Source organism: Eucyclogobius newberryi, unplaced genomic scaffold (assembly GCF_026437365.1).
Source record: "Eucyclogobius newberryi isolate DKJ021-1_F unplaced genomic scaffold, fEucNew1.0.hap1 SCAF_11, whole genome shotgun sequence".
In the NCBI taxonomy this organism is placed as follows: domain Eukaryota; kingdom Metazoa; phylum Chordata; class Actinopteri; order Gobiiformes; family Gobiidae; genus Eucyclogobius; species Eucyclogobius newberryi.
The window spans coordinates 31,355,374-31,373,714 of NW_027315735.1; the positions used below are offsets into that span (position 1 = coordinate 31,355,374).

At 43.4% G+C, this 18,341-nt stretch overlaps 1 protein-coding gene across 1 annotated transcript in view; it reads left to right on the forward strand.

Moving 5' to 3' along the window:
• Positions 1–15,438, forward strand: part of LOC140346404 (glypican-3-like) — a 191,692-nt gene extending 176,254 nt beyond the window's left edge. The window contains exons 4-7 of the mRNA XM_072432446.1: positions 2,612–2,787; positions 5,855–5,980; positions 12,647–12,799; positions 15,432–15,438. Coding sequence (XP_072288547.1) covers positions 2,612–2,787; positions 5,855–5,980; positions 12,647–12,799; positions 15,432–15,438 — 462 coding nt within the window. The remainder of the gene's footprint in view (positions 1–2,611; positions 2,788–5,854; positions 5,981–12,646; positions 12,800–15,431) is intronic.
• Positions 15,439–18,341: the final 2,903 nt, after the last annotated feature.

An 18,341-nucleotide genomic window follows, 5' to 3' on the forward strand; every position in this document is an offset into this window, starting at 1 on the left:
CTGTATCTGATTTTTACTGTTTTCAAACGTGAAAAACGAGTTGATTTTAAACTCGTTACAGCTCCACGTGTATCGCTCACGTTTCTAATGCATTTTGAACATGCTAAACATTCACCACGATGAGTTTACGTGCACTTTTCGCGAGTCTCTGAGCCCAGACCAAGTTTTGTCGCGTAACGCTAACAAACATTAGCATGCTAACGCTGCACTTCCCGCTGCTCTGAGAATAAAACGCTCTGTAACGCGATATATATAAAGCGCCGTGGTCTCATTGTCACTCAAATAGATGATTTTACTGTACTTTACTATAACCTTTACTATTACCTTTACTATACAATACTTTATTACGCGTAAAAAAAACTTTTGAAGAACCATTTTTGTTTTTCACGTTTCAAAACAGTGAAAATCAGGTACAGTGCATTTAAAAAATATGCATTCTAACTGTGAGCGGGCTCGCCTCAACACAGATCTGGCCTGTAACTTGGCTCCGTGGCGTCGCTGCTTGTCTCCATGGAGATAAATAGGTTTAATGCAGGTGGCAGACCCTTCAGCTGAAACACCTAAGCACAGAGTCAACTAGAAATCAGCTAAAATGCTTCCTGACGTTGGGATAGAAAACAGATCTGACGTGTGGAAGTCTTTGCTCGAAAAACAGATGAAATAAAACACTAACTTTGACTAATTAATGAATAAATCTGTCATAAGATGCTCAGAATGTGTCCTTTTGGCTGTGTGGTGTGACAGTGCACACATTAAAGCGTCAGGTGAGGCGCGGGGGAGGAGACAATGAGTGTTTGTCATGCAAATCCCTCCTCTGTGTTCACTCTGTCCAAAATAAACCCGGGACAGTCCACACGTGTCTGTTTTGGGATTTACAGCTCGTGTTTTCAGTGCGAACGGCCGGGAATGTCCCACCGTATGGCATTAAATGTATAGATTGCATTATGAAAGCTAGTTAGTCTTATACTCGCACAGAAAAGTAAAATTACTGTTACTCTTTGATTTTCATGGTGCAATGTGAGTGCAAAAACACCAATATCCGATATATATAATTAATTAATTGGTTAAAACTGTTTTGCCGAAGGATGGTCCTGGGTTTCTATCTTCAAAGTTCAAACATAATGTCTGAATACGTTAAAATATACTTCTTTGTCATCATTAGTGATATTAGTCCTCTGCATTTGACCCGTCCTTCAGCTTGTATTGTGGATAAGGGTTGACCATCTAATTTCTTTGATTGCAACTCAACATGGAAACAAAATGGTGGGCAGCGTGTCACAGTGAGGGGGCGTGGTCTGTTGATTGAATTAGAAACGAAAATAGCAGTAGTATTCAGCATAGCAGAAGCATTCAGCATTGCAGTAGCATTTAGCATAGCAGAAGCATTTAGCATAGCAGTAGCATTCAGCATAGCAGAAGCATTCAGCATTGCAGTAGCATTTAGCATAGCAGAAGCATTTAGCATAGCAGAAGCATTCAGCATAGCAGTAGCATTTAGCATAGCAGAAGCATTTAGCACAGCAGAAGCATTTAGCATAGCAGAAGCATTAAGCATCGCAGTGGTATTCAGCATAGCAGAAGCATTAAGAATAGCAGTAGCATTTAGCATAGCAGAAGCATTAAGCATAGCAGTAGCATTTAGCATAGCAGAAGCATTTAGCATAGCAGTAGCATTTAGCATAGCAGAAGCATTTAGCATAGCAGAAGCATTTAGCATAGCAGTAGCATTTAGCCTACAGCTACCGTTTGCATTGTTGGATATGTATGTCTTTGTGTCTGCGTTTGGATGAATTTAGATCTAAAGTCTGCATTTGTCCTTGTAGTTAAGATAAGATTATTATTAGACTTTATTGTCCACACATGGGGAAATGTTGGTGTTACAACGCAGTAGATACAGAGGGAAAGAACTCTTATAAACAAAAACTCCTGTAAACAGGTCCTCTCATATCTTAGTAGGGAATGGAGGGAAGAAAATAAAATTAAAATAAATATACAATAAAAAAAAATAAAAAAAAATAATACAAATTAAAATTAAAACTTAGCTGGCATAAGACAAATACTACTACTACTACTAATAATAACAATGGTAAAGTAAACCCTCTTATATACATCAGATGTATGCACATGAATGACATTAATTGCGTGTGAGTATGACAGTAATTACACATGAATATGACGGTATTGCACATGGTTAGTCAGTATTGCACATGTCCAGGGCTAACAGTGTTTGTTATACAGTCTGAGATCAATTTCTTCTTCTTCTTCTTCTTCTTCTTCTTCTTCTTCTTCTTCTTCTTCTTCTTCTTCTTCTTCTTCTTCTTCTTCTTCTTCTTCTTCTTCTTCTTCTTCTTCTTCTTCTTCTTCTTCTTCTTCTTCTTCTTCTTCTTCTTCTTCTTCTTCTTCTTCTTCTTCTTCTTCTTCTTCTTCTTCTTCTTCTTCTTCTTCTTCTTCTTCTTCTTCTCCTTCTTCTTCTTCTTCTTCTTCTTCTTCTTCTTCTTCTCCTTCTTCTCCTTCTTCATCATAGTTGTGTCCCTCGTGCATTAACACAGTTTGACGAGATCTTCACCGTCTAAAACTCCTCTAAACTCTTTCCTCGTCTGTCTCTCCTCAGATGAGCGGCATGTGTGGCCACGCCCCCCAGAGGAGCGCCCGGTCGGTGGGACTCCCCCCTGTGCCTCACCCTCCCGCCGCCCCAGTGTCCCGCCCCCCTCACCCACCCGCCCTCACCCCCGCACAGAGCTCCTCCTCCTCCACCGACCCGGACGAGACGCTGACAGGGCTGCGCAGGTGAGACCTCAATCACAACTTGTATTATTATTAAGACATTTATCAGTTATTATCATTATTAGTGTGTTTTGTTCTAATCCAAGCTGCTTTTATCCGACTTTGTCCTTACGTTTATTTATTATTCCTGCATCTTCTGTAAAGTCTTCTGTAAATGACCTGTTCTTTTAATAGTATTTTTTTGCCCGTGGGCTTTAGACAGCCGAGCGTGAAATGGGGATGAGAGAGAGGGGGGACATGCAGTAAAGTCTCAGAGAAGATTTCAACTCATGACACATGGAGCCTGGCTTTGACCTGCAGAGACACAGACCAGTGCTTCTCATGCTCCTTTTCCCCTCTTTCCTCTCCTCTCCTCTCTCCTCCCTCTCTCTCCTCTCTCTCCTCTATCTTCTCTCTCCTCTCTCTCTCCTCCCTCTCTCCTCTCTCCTCCCTCTCTCTCCCTCTCTCCTCTCTCCTCCCTCTCTCCTCTCTTCTCCCTCTCTCTCCCTCTCTCCTCTCTCCTCCCTCTCTCCTCTCTTCTCCCTCTCTCTCCCTCTCTCCTCTCTCCTCCCTCTCTCCTCTCTTCTCCCTCTCTCTCCTCTCTCTCTCTCCTCCCTCTCTCCTCTCTCTCTCTCCTCCCTCTCTCTCTCTCTTCTCCCTCTCTCTCCTCTCTCTCTCTCCTCCCTCTCTCCTCTCTCTCTCTCCTCCCTCTCTCTCTCTCTTCTCTCTCTCTCTTCTCTCGCTCTCTCTCTCTCTCTCTCATCAGATGAACAGTAGAATAGTCTATGGTCACATTAAAGCTCGTTACACTCTCTGTGGTTGTGGACTCTCAGAAGGAAAAGGCTTTATGTGTTTTCTTTGACGAGGATCAATCGATCATTTGGTGAAAAGTGCTCTCTCATTTCGGCTCGTGGTTCTGCAGAACGTCCTTAAAGGTGTAATGGACGATTTGAGAACTCAGGCGGAAGTGCACATGCCACTCCCCCGTGCGCATGCCACTCCCCCGTGCACATGCCACTCCCCCGTGCGGACTGATACAACACACACGTGTGTTTGTTTATTAGTGCGATGGATCGCATCACATCTCTCGTCTCCCGTGGATTTCCGTCTCTTCTGCGTCAGCTCGAACCGTCTTTCTCCGTCTTCATTTTGTCCCGTACACTGAGGGAACTATATTATGATGGATCAATGCGCTTAGACACATGGAAATGTGCTGCTCATGGGGACGAGCCGCGCGCCGCTGCAGGTGAGCGGTAGGTGCGTTTTATGATACGTGGCAGGACAAATTGACAGAACACGCCACGAGGAAAAAAGACCAAAAAAATCGTCCATTCCACCTTTAACTGACCTTTCTTGCGTGTATTGAATCACACTTCTCTAACTTTCTCCCATCCAGCTTTTTTCTCCTTCTATTCTCTCCCTCTCCTTTTTTCTTTCTCAGTTCCTCCTCTCTTTCCCCCACTTTCCCCTCCTATTTTCCTATTTCTCTCTCCACACTCTTCTTTCTCCCATTCCCCCATCTCTCCATCCCCTCCCACTTCTCTTTCCCTCCTCTATTTGCATCACCATCTCCTCTCTCTTCTCCCTCTCCTCTCTTTACCTCCTCACTCCCCTCCTTTCATCTCCCTCACTATCTTTCTCTTTCTCTCCATCCTCTCTCTCTTTTTTCTATTATCTCCCCCACTCTCTCCATCTCTCTTACCCTCTTGTCTTTCTAGCTCTCTTCTCCCCTCTCCCTCCTTTCTTTCTCTTCTCCCTCCATCTGCCCCTCTCCTCATTATTTCCTCTCCCCTCTCTCCATCGCCTCTTTCTTTTCTCTCTCCTCTCTCCCTCCCTCTCTCCTCTCTCCCTCCCTCTCTCCCCTCTCCCTCTCTCTCCCCCCATTTCCCTCTCTCCCTCTCTCCCCTCTCCCTCCCTCTCTCCCCTCTCCCTCCCTCTCTCCTCTCCCCTCTCTTCCTCCTCTCTCCTCTCTCCCTCCCTCTCTCCTCTCTCCCTCCCTCTCTCCCCTCTCCCTCCCTCTCTCCTCTCCCCTCTCTTCCTCCTCTCTCCTCTCTCCCTCCCTCTCTCCCCTCTCCCTCCCTCTCTCCTCTCTCCCTCTCTCCCTCCCTCTCTCCTCTCTCCTCTCTCCCTCTCTCCTCTCTCCCTCTCTTCCTCCTCTCTCCTCTCTCCCTCCCTCTCTCCTCTCTCCCTCCCTCTCTCCCTCTCTCCCTCCCTCTCTCCCCTCTCCCTCCCTCTCTCCTCTCTCCCTCTCTCCTCTCTCCCTCTCTTCCTCCTCTCTCCTCTCTCCCTCCCTCTCTCCTCTCTCCCTCCCTCTCTCCCTCTCTCCCTCCCTCTCTCCCCTCTCCCTCCCTCTCTCCTCTCTCCCTCTCTTCCTCCCTCTCTCCTCTCTCCTCTCTCCCTCTCTCCTCTCTCCCTCTCTCCCTCCTTCTCTCCTCTCTCCTCTCTCCCTCTCTCCTCTCTCCCTCTCTCCCTCCTTCTCTCCTCTCTCCTCTCTCCCTCTCTCCTCTCTCCCTCTCTCCCTCCCTCTCTCCCCTCTCCCTCCCTCTCTCCTCTCTCCCTCTCTTCCTCCCTCTCTCCTCTCTCCCTCTCTCCTCTCTCCCTCTCTCCCTCCTTCTCTCCTCTCTCCTCTCTCCCTCTCTCCCTCCTTCTCTCCTCTCTCCTCTCTCCCTCTCTCCTCTCTCCCTCTCTTCCTCCTCTCTCCTCTCTCCCTCCCTCTCTCCCTCTCTCCCTCCCTCTCTCCCCTCTCCCTCCCTCTCTCCTCTCTCCCTCTCTCCCTCTCTCCTCTCTCCCTCTCTTCCTCCTCTCTCCTTTCTCCCTCCCTCTCTCCTCTCTCCCTCCCTCTCTCCCTCTCTCCCTCCCTCTCTCCCCTCTCCCTCCCTCTCTCCTCTCTCCCTCTCTTCCTCCCTCTCTCCTCTCTCCTCTCTCCCTCTCTCCTCTCTCCCTCTCTCCCTCCTTCTCTCCTCTCTCCTCTCTCCCTCTCTCCTCTCTCCCTCTCTTCCTCCCTCTCTCCCTGCACACACTTCCTGTGTGCACACACTTCCTCCACACTGTGATGTTAGTTTAGATGAAGTGGTGTCCGTCTCCTTCACAGAGAGTTCATTTCCAGCCTGAGGGGCTTCATCTCCTTCTACAGTGGTCTGGGAGAAGCTCTGTGCAGCCGAGAGCCGCCGGCAGCCAACAGCTCCCTCTGCTGGAACGGCCACGAAATGACAGACAGGTAAGAGACCACCAAGACCTGGTTATTGTCATATTTATTACGTCATGTGTGAAGCGCATGTCATTTTCATCCTTATCACTCACACATGCTTAAACAACAAGAGCGCACATGCTTTTTGCTTTTATTCTTGGGAGTGTCTGCAGAGCCGCGGCGCGCGGCCGAAACTGCCATGTTATTTTTGTGCCGGCCGCGCGCCGCGGCTCCTGAAACTGCGCCGCTATGTGACCGCGTTTTAGCGCCGTTTTAGACCGCGCCGGGTTAGGGTTAGGGTTAAGGTTAGGGTTAAGGTTAGGGTTAAGGTTAGGGTTAGGGTTAAGGTTAGGGTTAGGGTTAGGGTTAGGGTTAAGGTTAGGGTTAGGGTTAGGGTTAAGGTTAGGGTTAAGGTTAGGGTTAAGGTTAGGGTTAGGGTTAAGGTTAAGGTTAGGGTTAGGGTTAGGGTTAGGGTTAGGGTTAGGGTTAAGGTTAGGGTTAGGGTTAGGGTTAAGGTTAAGGTTAGGGTTAGGGTTAAGGTTAGGGTTAGGGTTAGGGTTAAGGTTAGGGTTAGGGTTAGGGTTAAGGTTAGGGTTAAGGTTAGGGTTAAGGTTAAGGTTAGGGTTAGGGTTAAGGTTAGGGTTAGGGTTAGGGTTAAGGTTAGGGTTAGGGTTAAGGTTAGGGTTAGGGTTAGGGTTAGGGTTAGGGTTAGGGTTAAGGTTAGGGTTAGGGTTAGGGTTAGGGTTAAGGTTAGGGTTAGGGTTAGGGTTAAGGTTAGGGTTAGGGTTAGGGTTAAGGTTAGGGTTAGGGTTAGGGTTAGGGTTAGGGTTAGGGTTAAGGTTAGGGTTAGGGTTAAGGTTAGGGTTAGGGTTAGGGTTAGCCATGAGGCTATAACGGGCTATAAGGGAAATGCCGCGGTTAGGGTTAGGGTTAAGGTTAGGGTTAAGGTTAGGGTTAGGGTTAGGGTTAGGGTTAGGGTTAAGGTTAGGGTTAGGGTTAGGGTTAGGGTTAAGGTTAGGGTTAAGGTTAGGGTTAGGGTTAGCCATGAGGCTATAGGGTTAGGGTTAGGGTTAGGGTTAGGGTTAGGGTTAGGGTTAGGGTTAGCCATGAGGCTATAACGGGCTATAAGGGAAATGCCGCGGTTAGGGTTAGGGTTAAGGTTAAATTTAAGGTTAAGGTTAAGGTTAGGGTTAGGGTTAGGGTTAGGGTTAGGGTTAGGGTTAGGGTTAGCCATGAGGCTATAATGGGCTATAAGGGAAATGCCGCGGTCCCTGAAACTGCGTGCGTGGCCATTTGACCGTGGTTCTCCAGCCACGGCCTTTATTCTCACTGGTGTAAGCTCTTTATGTAAAACAATAATAATAAATCAAGTTGTCGTTTTATAGCTTTAAGCAGTTTGTGTATTAACAGCTCCAATCACAAGTATTAATTGCATGTTCTCCCTGTGACTGTGGACATGCAGCTTAACTTAAGTCAGTTTGATCTAAGTCTAATCTTAAGAGGCGCTTTAGGGACTTTATTCTTCTAAATGACTTTCGTTTCCCCGTCCACAGATTCTGTTGTAAAAGCCGCACTTTGGGACAAACTCAGACCACTGCAAAACATGTTTATGAATCTCAAACCTTAAAAAAAAGAACTATTCTGAAGCTAGGAACAAGTTAGATAGACGGAAATACTTTTGTCTTCTTTTCATTAGGGTTTAAAAGTCATGTACCGCCATTTAACCTTAGAATTAATGCATGAATCTGTGTTTTGTGGAGCGTTTCACATCACCCCATGACAAAATGTTCTATACCTATGGCCTTTCTGCTCAACACGCTGACCGTACTTACTTGTCTTGCTCAACACCCTCTTTAAAGCACAAAAGCGATATGTTAATAGCCTTATTTCACCGCAACGTCCTTTTGTGTAGTTTGAATCGTGCTTTATTTACGGCCTCACACACGCGGACGTCACCAATATCACATTTGGCCATCGTTTTACAATCATTCTTTCTTCTGCCAGCCTCGGAGACACTATAAAGTCTCTTTATAACCGCACGGCTGACACAGATGTAGGTGAGTTGAAGGTTGAATTCCCTCTGAGCGGACGAGCCGAGCGCAGAGGCTAAAGTAAATCTTGACAGAGGCTGTACAGGAGGTTATTAATGCCCCGTCTCCCGCCTCCTGTTAATTGGTGTTTCGGTCGCTCTCTCGCCAAAAAAAGCCTCATCCGGATTCTGCCGTATTTCAAATCGACCTCCGCACGTCGTCCGCGCCGTTTATCTCAGTCATTTAAGACCCGGGTTTTTAATCAACACAGAGGTACGAACGTGGCAGGAGGCGAGGTTACGGCTTTATTTGAAGATCGGCCGCGTATCGAGCTGGACGGTCGTGTCGCGGCGATGTCATAAAGCAGGAGACATGAGGTTTCGGGGAGAGAGGGCAGAGCCGTCCCGGGGCGATGATTACACGGCCGGCCACAGAGGGCGACGGAGAGGCGCGCGGGAGGCTCGATCTGCAGATGAAAATGTCCTGAAGCAGCTGATGTTGTGTCACCTCCGAGCGGGGAGCGGCCCTTGGGTGACGTCTCACCTCACAGACTTTTTACAGAGTGTTTTATCTGCGAGTCCAGTTTGGGAGATAAGAGAAGATCAAGGCTGAAAGTGTTACATAAAACAGACTTATACTCGTGGAAATAAAGCCAATGTCACTGTCACAATTTTTCAATTTTCAAATGTAAATGATGAATGTTGATGAGACGGTTCGATCCCAGCTTCACTTACTGTTGTGTCCTTGAGCATGACACTCCGTGCACCTTTCCTCTGTGTGAATGAGTGATGGATGAGGGTCAGAGGGGCCGATGGCAGGAATGTGCAGCCTCTCGTCTGTGAGTCTGCCCCAGGACAGCTGTGGCTACAGGAGATGACCACTCACTGCAGTGAAGGACAAACGTGTGTGGTTCTAGTTTCAAGGTTAATAGTTTGTGTGTTGCCTCTTATTGTCGTACTTCTGATTCTTCAGAAACTCCCAGCGTCAGGACAAGTTCAATAAAGTGTGTTTGAAGCACACGCTGCACGTTTGGTTTGGTCTTCGGGTCTGAAAGTCTAAGACACGACAAAAGTTATGGCATCACCACATGATCCGCCAATATCGACTGTATTACATCATGAAGGCGTTTACTTTATATCAACAGGGGTCAAAGTGCATCACTTTGTGTGACTGTGGGAGCTGAGCAGGGCGGGGCCTGTTTCCAGTGTGATGGGCGAGTGCAAACTGCTGTTGTGTCTTTAGGCAAGACTCTCAGAAGAATATCTGAGAATCATTTGAAATTTAAATAACAAAATACAAAGTACAGAGAGATCTCCAAAATACTGTGATAGATGATGGAATCTCAAATGCGCTAAGTATTCCTGTGTTGACGTCACAAACCCTAATGAATATTAATGAGCGCGACAAATGTCCTATATGTCAGTCAAAACACTCTTAGGCAGACGGGCACATGACATGTACAGAACAACAGCGAGCGCCATTTCAGGTCTATGTGCGCAGCGAGAATCACTCAGAACGTTCCATCGCAGCGTGTTTATTGCTCACCATCTTTCTGTATCAAATGAGTCAACTCTGGGTCGTAGGCAGTACCTGTCGTGCAGTGTTGTCTGACATCCTGGTGCTGTTCTCCCTCGTCACATGGCTGTTCTTAGCTCGCCCCCGGAGCACTATTGTGGTCCAAGCGAAGTAAATACCATCCATCCATCTTCTTCCGCTTCATCCGGGTCGCGGGTCAAGTAAATACAGAAGAGTTTTAATGAATGACACTTTCAAATTCCACCATGACGTGCACGTGTCCTTACAACACAGACATAACTCTAACTCTGAATTACATTTGACTAATCTGCAGACAGGAAGTCATTCCAGACAAAGCTTATGCATCAATTACACAATAAAAACTACTTTTTTGACTTTCTAAACATAATTCAACAAAAATAAAGTCGCTCTCATATAATTGTTTTTACAATTTTTAAAACTGCGACATTTTTTCAGTTTTTTCTCAATGTTTGCTGGGTCATTTCCTGGTGTGATGTCATCAATTACAAACAGGAAGTGAAATGACAAACCAAAAAAATTATCTATTCTGTGATAATTTTTTTCGCAAAATGTTCAATCTATAAAACGTAACTGCACTTTAGTCCAATGAGTCGTTCGACCTGTCACGGGCCCTTTAACCATGTAGATGTGTAAAAAACATCTTTATTGTAGAACCTCCATCAGCTCCATCCAAAGCCTCCGCATCGTTAGCTCCAGATAAATGTACCGTTCCATTTTCAGGCACAAAAAAAAACAAATTAACGGGGAAAGCGTCTGCGCAGCGCGGCCCGGACGCATTCAATACCTTCATTTATTCCACGAGTCATTTTGAATCTCCTTTTTTCACGGGGCTGTTTACCTCCAGCACCCGGAGCTACCATCAGACAAACCCAGCGGCTTCAAAGGCGATAATAAGTGTGAGCGTGTCAGCCGCAGACGTGGTAATGACGGGAGTAAATACTGTGGCGAGGCGCGCGAAGATAAGAAAGTGCAGGTTTAAGCGCTTGTACTACATCTGGCTGTGATAGCATCTTAATTTGATCTTTTTCTGCTGAACACGACGAGCTGCCCGAGGACATGGCGCTCTAAAGCTGAAGTAAACAGACCCCGAGTGCGTCTCAAAGTGGGGGTCTCGGGACAGTGCGTACAAAGCCTCGGTGAAATAATAAGTATTTATACAGTATTTGACTTCTTTCATGGTTTTGGCCGGACTTTATTTCTGTTGGAATCATGTTTAGAAAGTCCAATAAAGTAGTTCCTCTTGTGTAATTGATGCATAAACTTTGTGTGGAAGGAGTGTCCCGAGTGTGATGTCACTTCCTGTCATGGTCTGCACCGGCTCCATCGTTTGTAGAACACGTCTCTCAAATAAATCTCCTCTCGAACGTCCACGTGTCATTCAGATGAAGTCTGTCACTTTCTCTCTCTCTGTTCTCTCTCTCTTTCCTTCTCTCTCTCGCTCTCTCCCTCTCTATTCTCCTCTCTCTCTCTCTATTTCTTTCTTTCTCTCTCTTTCCTTCTCTCTCTCTGTTCTCCACTCCTCTCTTTCTCTCTCTCTCTCTCTGTTCTCCTCTCCCCCTCTCTCTCTTTCCTTCTCACTCTCTCTCTCTGTTCTCTCTCTCTTTCGCTCTCTCTGTTCTCCACTCCTCCTTGTCTCTCTCTCTCTCTCTCTGTTCTCCTCTCTCTCTCTTTCTCTCTCTCTCTGTTCTCTCTCTTTCTCTCTCTCTGTCTCTCTTTGTCTCTTTGTCTCTCTCTCTCTCTCTTTCCTTCCCTTTCTCTCTCTGTTATCCTCTCCTCCTTGTCTCTTTCTCAGTTCTCCTTGTCTCTCTATCTCTCTCTCTCTTTCCTTCCCTTTGTCTCTCTCTCTCCTTCCTTTGTCTCTCTCTCTCTCTCCTTCCTTTGTCTCTCTCTCCCCCTCGACCCATATTTCCAGGCTTCTCTTCTCTAATGGATCACATATTTTCATTATTAATGTGATAATTAGCCAGAGCGATGAGGAGATGAGCTCATGCCTCAGAAGTATAAATAACCAGGGGAATGTAACGTGAGATTGAACGTAAAGCGTGAGTTTGACTGATGTACGAGCGGAGCAGGTGAGGAGACATAAGTATGTAAGTATATACTTATTTACTTATGAGTATGAATAACCAGGAGAATGTAAAGTGTGAGTTTGACTGACGTGTGAGCGGAGCAGGTGAGGAGGCGCTCCAGGCTGAAAATGACCTCATGTTTCAGACATTCTCACACGACTAATACAAGAATCATGGTTTCAGAACATTGTTGAGGTTTGGGTAAGTAAATAAGTAGAAGTAGTGTTGAATAAACATTATAAACTGAGAGTAGAACAGCTGACAGTCTTTCTTTTGTTGCACTATGTACCTTTTCATGAGATGTTCTGTCTTTCCCTGTATCGGGCCTATTCGACGTATTAAAACACATATTCTCTCACGTTTACTGATCCTGGTTCTGAACCGGTTGGCACTAGTCTAGTCCCCGCCCCCTCTGGCCCTTAGGTACATGTAGTAGTATTTTCTGTTTTATTACAAAGATTTTCATGATCAACCACATTTTAAAGTGAGCGAAAGAAACGCAATAATCAAATACAAGCACACCAAAACACCACTGACTTGCATGTATTGTAAATTGTATTGTCTTTTATTGTTTTATTTATTTTATTACGTTTTACCTTTTTTAATTTAATGTATTGTTTTAGGGCTTTATTATTTATCATGTATTATTTATATTTATTTTTATTTATTTTATTATTATTATTTATTATATAATTTCATTTTTATTTATTCTATTTATTTTATTTATTTTATTTATTTTATTTATTTTATTTATTTTATTTATTTTATTTATTTTATTTATTTTATTTTTCAGCACTTGGAAAATAATTATAAAATGTGCTGTATGTATCTACCTGCGTTGCACCAATGAAATTTCCCCATGTGGGACAATAAAGGAATATCTTATCTTATCTTATCTTAAATAAAGTGGATTGGTTTGAATTAGTTAGTTCCACGTGTCTTGCATGAAGTGGCCGCTAGATGGTGCCAAACCCCCGCAGCTCGTCACGTCCTTCCTCTCGCGCAGAATCTGACCCTTTTCTGTCCTTCATGTGCTGCAGGTTTTCTGGACCGGGCCTGAAGAAGTCTCACCCTGGACCAGAATCTCGCAGCAACAACAACAACAACAACAAACCTCCTGAACCGGTGATAAGTCAGATCATCGACAAGCTCAAGCACATCAACCAGGTGAGGAGGCGTCGTCCACTCTTATCGTCCACTCTTATAGTCCACTCTTATCGTCCACTCTTATCGTCCACTCTTATCGTCCACTCTTATCGTCCACTCTTACAGTCTACTCTTATAGTCCACTCTTATCGTCCACTCTTATAGTCCACTCTTATCGTCCACTCTTATAGTCCACTCTTATCGTCCACTCTTATAGTCCACTATTATCGTCCACTCTTATAGTCCACTCTTATAGTCCACTCTTATCGTCCACTCTTATCATCCATTCTTATCGTCCACTCTTATCGTCCACTCTTATCGTCCACTCTTATAGTCCACTCTTATCATCCACTCTTATCGTCCACTCTTATCGTCCACTCTTATCATCCACTCTTATCGTCCACTCTTATAGTCCACTCTTGTCATCCACTCTTATCGTCCACTCTTATCATCCACTCTTATCATCCACTCTTATCGTCCACTCTTATCGTCCACTCTTATCGTCCACTCTTATCGTCCACTCTTATCGTCCACTCTTATCGTCCACTCTTATCATCCACTCTTATAGTCCACTCTTATCATCCACTCTTATCGTCCACTCTTATCGTCCACTCTTATCATCCACTCTTATAGTCCACTCTTATCGTCCACACTTATCGTCCACTCTTATCGTCCACTCTTATCATCCACTCTTATAGTCCACTCTTATCATCCACTCTTATCGTCCACTCTTATCGTCCACTCTTATCATCCACTCTTATAGTCCACTCTTATCATCCACTCTTATAGTCCACTCTTATAGTCCACTCTTATCGTCCACTCTTATAGTCCACTCTTATCGTCTACTCTTATAGTCCACTCTTATAGTCCACTCTTATCATCCACTCTTATCGTCCACTCTTATCGTCCACTCTTATCATCCACTCTTATAGTCCACTCTTATCATCCACTCTTATAGTCCACTCTTATCATCCACTCTTTTCGTCCACTCTTATCATCCACTCTTATCATCCACTCTTTTCGTCCACTCTTATCATCCACTCTTATCGTCCACTCTTATCGTCCACTCTTATCATCCACTCTTTTCGTCCACTCTTATCATCCACTCTTATCATCCACTCTTTTCGTCCACTCTTATCATCCACTCTTATCGTCCACTCTTATCATCCACTCTTATAGTCCACTCTTATCATCCACTCTTATCATCCACTCTTATCGTCCACTCTTATCGTCCACTCTTATCATCCACTCTTATAGTCCACTCTTATCATCCACTCTTATCGTCCACTCTTATCGTCCACTCTTATCATCCACTCTTATAGTCCACTCTTATCGTCCACTCTTATAGTCCACTCTTATCGTCCACTCTTATCGTCCACTCTTATCATCCACTCTTTTCGTCCACTCTTATCGTCCACTCTTATAGTCCACTCTTATCATCCACTCTTATCGTCCACTCTTATCGTCCACTCTTAGCGTCCTCTCTTATCATCCACTCTTATAGTCCACTCTTATCGTCCACTCTTATCGTCCACTCTTATCATCCACTCTTTTCGTCCACTCTTATCATCCACTCTTATAGTCCACTCTTATCGTCTACTCTTATAGTCCACTCTTATCATCCACTCTTTTCGTCCACTCTTATCATCCACTCTTTTCGTCCACTCTTATCGTCCACTCTTATCGTCCACTCTTTTCGTCCACTCTTATCGTCCACTCTTATCATCCACTCTTATAGTCCACTCTTATCGTCTACTCTTATAGTCCACTCTTATCATCCACTCTTTTCGTCCACTCTTATCATCCACTCTTTTCGTCCACTCTTATCGTCCACTCTTATCGTCCACTCTTATCGTCCACTCTTATAGTCCACTCTTATCGTCCACTCTTATCGTCCACTCTGCTGGACCTTTATTTGAGTGTTTCTGTTCATTTAGCAGTGTTTTCCACATTAATGCAGGTGACTACGGTGGCCCCACATGGTCAAAAACAAGTATGTAACACAAATTATACTTAATTCTTGTTGTTTTGTCATAAAAATATAGAAGTAACTATATAATAAATCCGTAAAGCTGCTGTTTTTTGATAGATATAAGTATAAACCTGTAGGAAACACTGTGTTATGTGAAAAAAATATATGTGTGAAGAGTGGGAAGCGACATTCAGCAAATTGCCAGAGCTTGAATCGATCTCACAAACGCTGAGGCATCGTGTCTTTTTCTTCTAAAATGTCCCAAAACTACACATAAAAGCGAGTCACGGTAATTATATCAACTTATAGTTCAATAAATTAAAATTAAGAAGACAATATGCACACTTTTCTGACTGTTTATACATTTAACATTTAACAAAACAAAGGTGAGAGAAAGATTTTGGAAAGATCAGAGCCACTACGAGCCTTGATTTGATGCCAAAATGTTCAAAAATGTGATTTAAATACTACATAATGTAAGTGAATATGTATCTTCTGCTCTAACTCTGCCCATGAATCAGTGTTGGATGTTGAGATGGTTTCAGAACTAGGAGGAGTCACTCTTTGAATATACGTGTTTTTTTCACAGAGGGAGCTATAGAATCGATGGATAAAGCATTTACCCCTGAACTGGGGCATTTAAAGTCCAGGTTTTGCAACGTGACCACATACTAAATATTGACTTTTGGACGATTTGACCGGTTCAGGCTGTGACCGCTGGTTTGAAGGTCTCTTCTGATAAACCCGTGGACTTTGGAACACGCCTCAGACACAGTGGGTCACAAACATTTGCTCATTTTGCAAAACAAAGTATCCAAACTGGGCCATGCAGAGCGATGGTTTTGTTTGACGGGTGAAAAAAGTGTCACATCGTGTAAAGGACGAAGGCAAAATGTACTTTTTTAAGCTTTTAACTCATCAAAAACATCCCTGGAGCTGTGTTTTGCTTCGTTCTCACTCGTTTTGTTCATCCTGGTTTACGAGGTCGTCTTCTACCGTATTTTCCGGACTATAAGTTGCACCAGTAAAAAAATGCATAATAGAGAAGAAAATATATATACATATATATATAAGTCGCACTGGTGTATAAGTCGCATGTACGTATGCTAACGCTAACACCTTCAGCTACATGAGGCACAGACAGAACTGTGGTAAGTGTCTGGTATGTTAACGTAACATATGAACAGTTATTCAGATAACTATAGCATAAAGAACATGCTAACAAGTTTACCAAAGCATCAGTTTTACCCCAAATCACTCAATCCACTGAATTCTTCTTCCTCTGTGTCACTTCTAAACAACTCCACAAACTCCAGAGGAAGAGGAAGTGCAGATTCTTCTTCTGCGTCGCTTAGAGCCTAGAGCGCCCTCTTGTGGTTGTCAGTGTGAAAATAATGAATAAAATCACATATACGGCGCTCTGGAGTCACACCCTGCACCAAAACTCTGAAAAATAAACGTATAGTCCAGAAAATACGGTACTATATTCATTTCCCTGAATTGCCGCGTCACATGTAAGAATCCGGACTTCTCTTGCACAGTTTTCAGGTCCATAAACCATCGCTCTGTGGTCAAACACCGTTAGCACAGCAGTCACGTTGCCTAAGGGTTTCTTTTATTTATTTTTGTCGTTGTTCATTCCCACTCCTGCCGAAACACCTCTTTGGAAATGTAGTTTGACGTGTGTTTTCCCCCCCAAATGTAGACATAATCTTACCGTATAATATGTCCAGTTTATACAACATTTGTGTCTCTTCTTTCTTTATCTGCCCAGGTCTGACAAACTGAGCAAATACAAAACTCCTGACATTTAAAGTACTTTTACTCAAGTGCGTTTAAAGACTCAGCACCGAGGAATGAACAACGCTTTTAGTTCATATAACTTTTGGGCAAATGATAATCCCGTCATAAATCATGGAAACGTCCTTTGACAATCGTCGTCTTTATTGTGGCTTTGAGCTCGAGTGATTTTATTTCAGACGTCTCCGTGTCTTAAACATTCTCGCATCTGTTACTAACGTTATTTAATAAAAGCATCAGTTTGTACGACTTCAAATGTAATTGCTGTTCTGTGTTTAAAGCCTTTAGTCTGGACTCTTTGTGAAGCCCAGACTCTCATTTACTCTGATTATAAGTGTGAACAAACCATATATTTAGATTTTCTGTGGTAAATATAAAGAGCAGTAAAGCTAGTTTGAGCATTTGTTTGGTTTTGACAATTCCTCTTCAAACACTGGAGCTAATTTGACTAAATGGGTTGTAGGAACTTTTAATAAAGTGAAAAAAGGATAGGAAGGTTAAGAAGGCAGGCAGAACCCTTTTTTATGTATTTATTTAAGTGTAATTCTTATTTTCATTTTATTGTTTAATGTATTTATTTAAGTGATTTTTTTAATGCAGATATTTATTTAAGTATAATTCTTATTTTTATCTTATTTTTTAATGTATTTATTTAAGCATATTTTCTTTTTTTAAGTGTGTTATTATTATTTTATTTTTTTAATGTATTTATTTAAGTGTAGTTTTTTTTGGTTAATTTATTTTTAAGTGTATTTTTATTTTTTTAATGTATTTATTGAAGTGTAATTTTATTGTATTTTTTTTTCTGAGCACAAACTGAGCCTGATTCGTCCCAGAATGTTTGTTTTTGACCTAAAATAACCACTTAACTGCTTTTCTTTGTACATCAAACACGTCCAGCAGCTTGAACCTTCACTTCCGTCAGACATGGACGAAAAAGCGGATAAATTAAGAGAAAGTCCGAGGTCCCACGTTGTTCACAATTGTTAAACCCAAACTGGAATTCATCCACAATCGTTCACTTCGGTCTCTTTGAGGAAGAGAACATCTGATTTATCACGAATAATCAACAAACGACAAAACGCCTTTGACTTGGAGCATGTTTTGCATCAAGAGTTCAGTGTGTTTCCCATCATAACCGTGAGCACATGTTTGATTGTTTGTTTATTGGTAAGATAATATAAGTTATACAAGTAGAAAGTACATGGATCTCGTGTTTAGCCGAGTGTATTTGCAGCACAGGCCTAACGGTGGAGGCTTGTTTTTGAGGGTAAATATTGCACATGTTCCTACAGCATGTTTAAACAGCCTCAACCTTCACCTCTGCCTCCTCATTGGCTGTCCGCAGTGACCCGTCGCCGCGCTCTGATTGGCCGACGTTGCTCCGTGAGTCCAAAAGTGTTTTTAAGGTGTGATATTCGTGCAGTTTGGGCGTCGCACGTGACATTTTACCTACAACACAGGGTGACTCGGCCTTGAAAATGTACTGTATGATTAAAAAATAACTCATTTGCCATGACAATATAACTGACAGACAAAATACTATGATCTGTAATATTTGTACACGTGTTTGAGGATATTTAAGTTATAGCTATGAGTTTTGTTTGCTGCGTAACTCTGGCGATAGAGCTCCCCCTGCAGGTCCCTTGTGGAACTACATTGTCAGACGATAAACACAAAAGCTTATTTTTCTCTTTCTTTCTTTGTCATATTAAGACCGGATAATCACATACATAAGCATTTCACGTCGCCAATTATTAAAAAAAAAAGAGCCAGGGTTTCTCAGGAGACTTGTCTTCGGGTCATTTTCCGCTCAG